General features: G+C 39.1%; 1 protein-coding gene across 1 annotated transcript in view; it reads left to right on the forward strand.

Moving 5' to 3' along the window:
* The window catches only part of tube1 (tubulin epsilon 1), a 43,345-nt gene that overhangs the window by 30,936 nt on the left and 7,747 nt on the right, over nucleotides 1–4,662 (forward strand). The window contains exons 9-10 of the mRNA XM_015386793.1: nucleotides 645–785; nucleotides 3,720–3,861. Of these exons, the coding sequence (XP_015242279.1) occupies nucleotides 645–785; nucleotides 3,720–3,861 (283 nt within the window). The remainder of the gene's footprint in view (nucleotides 1–644; nucleotides 786–3,719; nucleotides 3,862–4,662) is intronic.

Below are 4,662 nucleotides of genomic sequence, written 5' to 3' on the forward strand. Positions count from 1 at the left end.
GCACCACTCCCATTCTTGTTGTCTTCAATAAGATTTCTGCCAATACATCGAATCTGAATTTCTTTTGAGAGAGGGTGAGAAACTCAGAGCGGAAGCACTGTTGTTTTTTGGGTCGTGTAGTTTTTTTGACTCGCTTAAAAGTGTAGGCTTCAAGGAAAAAAACTACAAAATGGCGGCGCCAGTACTGGATTTTTTTTCTTTCTATTTTATTTTATTTTTTGGCATCGATCCTAATTTTTTTTAGTTACTATTGGTTTGCTCCCACTCCCTTCTGCTCCCGTTAATGTTTAATCCTGTACCGTCCCAATCACGTGATCGTTACTAATACTAACTCCCATCCCACTAGAATCCCACGGGAATCCCGTGACCCGTGGGATTCCTGAAAAAATGTCAGTCTCTACTTTCGAATGTAACCAAATGTATTTTAAATTGGTCTAACTGAGTAGATAGATTTACATCTCGATGTAAAACAAGCTTTTAAGCAGGATTGATCTGGAATGTATTGAATGAATTTGGGAAACTGAGTTAATGTTTCTTCAGTTGGCTTTTGCTGTAAATTAGCTGTATTGAATATACTTAAAGGAGATAATTTCTGCAAGTTTCAAAATGTTAATGGGTCACCATGATCTCTCTTTGATTTACAGCTCTGCTCGTTTTGAGGGCTCTCTCAACATGGATCTGAATGAGATTGCCATGAATCTGGTCCCCTTCCCTCGTTTACACTACCTTGTGCCCAGCCTCACCCCCCTGTACACACTGGCGGATGTCAACATTCCCACTCGAAGGTCTGCTTTCTCGCTGTCAGTGCAGCTATTTTTACTTCCCACTTGTGTTTCCCTCTCCGGTAGTTGAGCTCACACGAAGTCCTCAGTGAGGACCTTGTTGATGTTTATTTAAAACATGAAGAGGTACTGTAGCAGCAAACTCAGCAGCAGATGTTTCCTTCCCAGGATTTTGAGAGATGATTAAAGGTACCTTTAATGTTATAGTGTACAGCTACTTGCAGAATATGCATAAACTGTTTTATACTTTTTTAGTAAAATGGGGGGACATTTTTTTTTTTTTTTATATATATGAAAAAACACTATTCACTGCGGTTAGATTATACACTGCAAAAAATGGAAATCTAAATAAGTCATTTTTGCTCAAATTAAGTGCATTTTTCTTGAATTCAGGAGGTAAGTGAGACACTTTGCCAACGGAACGAGACAATTAAAATAAGAAAAAACAATTTCATTGTTTTATTTCAAGTGTATATTATCTAATTATCTTATTTTAGGAGTAAAAATGCTCATTCCATTGGCAGATCATCTTATTTCCCCGCTCAAATTAAGGGTAAATACACTTCATTTAAGACATTTTTAACTTATTTCTAGATGTTTTTTGCAGCGAGGTCTTTCAGGGATGAGTCTTTTTTTTTTTTTTTTTTACTTTTATTTAATTTCTCCCAAACATACAAACTTTGTAGAAGACTGGTCAAAAACAATATCAGCACTACATCTCACATGTATATATCAGAGTCCGTCCATGTGTTCTATGTCAACAGCGATTGTCCGTTAGAGACCATTTTACATTCCACTCCCAGTGTTTCCAGTGGCTTCCTCCAGATATTTGTGAAGAATTGAAGACTTCCATCAATGTAATGTCCAAGTCTAATTAGAGTCATAACATCAGATATTAGTGATTTCCATAAAGAAATGGAGGGGGGTTCCCTGCCAACCCATTTCACCATAATGGCCTTCCTTACTAACATTAAAAGTGACTGTATCACATGCTCATGTTTTACTGGTGGCTTAGGAATATGTCCCAACAAACACATCAGTGGATTTTATGACACACTTTGACCAATAGCTGTACTGATTCTGGCACATACAGCTTTCCAAAATGACTGAATAACATCACATTCCCACAAACGGTGAAACCTGGTGCCCACAGAAGTTTTACATTTGGGGCAATATGGAGAAGTTCCCACATTGTACTTGCTAAGAATATAAGGAGAAATATATACATTATGCAATATGTTATACTGCATTTCTTTAAATCTGTTACAAACAGAGATTTTAGATGGCAGGAGCAGGATTTTATCCCATAATTGAGTGCTTATTTCACATTTGAGTAAAGTTTCCCAGGATTTCCTCAACCATGCCAGTTTGTCCAGATTTAGCTGATAAATCTCAGAATAAAATTTTGATGTAAAATGTTTGTGATCCTTACTTTCAAGAAGGAACTTCTCCAGTCTATACGAGTTTGTTGGGTGTATCAATGAAGGGATGAGTATTTTTAAATGAAGCTCATCTCTACTCAAGTCAGGACAGTTTGGACTGTTGTCCTTCACTTTCACATCCTTTACAGATTCTAATTGAGATTCAGCTCTGGACTTTGCCTGGACCACACAACCACGCACGCCCACAGGGGGGGACAAAGAGGTCAATTGTCCCAGGCCTAGGAAGAGGGGGCCCCAAAATTGACCCCAACATTAAATGTTTTGATCTGGACAACAGCGGGCTGCAAACTTTAAAATTAATTTGCTGTAAACTAAGGATGTCAGGTTTTCAGAAGTCCGGGGCACAGAAAGAAAAGAGAAAAAGGGAAGATGACACCAAAGGCTTGAGGGATTTTAGGAGTAGATATTAAAAATAAACTGGTGATAAGTCAGGAACAGGTACTGGAACGGAATTGCAGAAAAAAGATGCCCATTCAGAGCCAGGTAAGAAGCAATGCCTTTATCAATGTGATTTGAAAGTATAGCATCTCCTAAGTAGTGTAAGGGAGAAAAACACCTTTTCTTTTAAAGAAACACTTGAGCTTAGAGCCAAAAGAGCAGAGATGGTAGAGGTCTAGGTGCAAAAAGACTGTTGTGGTCCCTGGCCCTAGCAAAGCTGTCAGCTAGCCTGCACACAATAGCATCCTGTCATCTAACCCAGTTCCTTCAGCTCCAGCTCTATGCTAACAGTCATCGTCATGTTAAATAATGAACCTCTGCACCACTCTCAAACATTTAACACCCTCAGGTGGGACTAGAAACATCCTGAATGATTTCACAGCTATAACAGTTTTAAAGAATCTAGTTGTAGCAGTAGTATTAATCTATCTGCATGGAGCTCCATTGTTCATTTCTCAGACAGATTTGAGGTAAAATCTTTCTGAGAAGGATATGTTTTATTGTTATCTCCCTTTTATCTCCTCTTTCTGTCATCTTTTCTCCTTTTTTGTTTGTTTTTCCTTTCCTGTTCTATTTACATTGCAGTGTAATATAATCTATAAAACTCCCTGCATGATTATACTAAAGCTATTTATATGCATAAAACAAGCGGAACACTATGGCGATAGCCGTACTGCTCCACTAGTGAAAGTAAAATCTGTTGGGCTCTTTTTGGCATCAAGTCAATTATTCCCACATTGCCAGACAGACAGGACACTGTTAAAAAGAAAAAAAGAAAGATTTGAGGTAAATTCATCAGCCTCCATTGAAGAAGTTAGACCATCTGGTTTGAATGAAGCTTTGCAAATATCTTGGATTTCGTTTTTAAAGTTATTTTGTATTTAAAGTGGAAAGAAAACAAAAAAGCTCCTGTTGGTTGCCCTGGTCTTGCTCTACAGGACTCTATATATGCAGCTATGGGTGCCCACCTTCTTTGCAGAAAGTTATAGAAATTCTTTACAGGACTATTACCTGGTAGATAATCATTCCAGTTTGTTCCCTTATTGTTTCACCTCAGATTGGATCAGATGTTCAGCGATGCCTTCAGTAAAGACCACCAGTTAATCCAAGCTGATCCGAAACACAGCCTCTATTTGGCCTGTGCTCTGATGGTCAGGGGCAACGTGCAGGTGTCTGACCTCCGCAGGAACATCGAGAGGTAGGAATGCTAACCCCTTCCTTCAAAACACCAAAACATCACAGGATTTGCTTCACCCACCCCGACAGACCCAAAAATGACCTCAACCTTCCTGCTTTCCAATAATACCCCCATTCAGCAGAGTTTCATGACTGCTCTATTCAGCCCCCACCTCCCTTCTGCTTCCCTTTCATTTTTCAGTTTTCCTGAGACATTGATACCTAGACAGGTGTCAGAGCTCATATCTGTGTGAGAACACTCCATTAAAAAAAGGTAGGAGGTAAAGGAGAGGGGAGGCGTCGGCATACTACAAAGTTTCTTCTTGGAATGTTGGCAGGGGTCCGTGTCTGGGATGTTTGTGTATTTTCCCCGGCTCTGCTTCCTCCACTGTCCACAGAAACACATGTTGAGTGTTTTTAGCATTTCTGAGCGGCTGTAAGATCAGTCAGTGGAAAGAGAAACTCCACCTTCATTCTACTCTTTTTTTTAAAAAAGCTATAAACTACGGAAGAGGGTTAGGGCCACTGAAAAAAAAAAAAGTTAACTGATTTTTAAATTTTGTTTCAGTTTAACATGGGAAGCTCAGAATTCTGAGATTAAAATCGCACAGGATAAGCCTGGCTTTAGAGTGTGAGTACCTCTTTGAAATACAAATACCAGATATCACAAAACCATGTTTTGTGATATCTGGTATTGCGTGGGTCCTCCTTGTGGCTGGCTCCAAATCCATTCGGAGTTCCCCCAACAGCTTCAAAATGTCAATGCTGGATAAACGATATGTTTTGGTGATAAATTTTCCTCGTTCATTCCAAAAATATTCACA

The sequence above is a fragment of the Cyprinodon variegatus genome, unplaced genomic scaffold, assembly GCF_000732505.1.
Source record: "Cyprinodon variegatus isolate N-32 unplaced genomic scaffold, C_variegatus-1.0 Scaffold378, whole genome shotgun sequence".
NCBI lineage: Eukaryota > Metazoa > Chordata > Actinopteri > Cyprinodontiformes > Cyprinodontidae > Cyprinodon > Cyprinodon variegatus.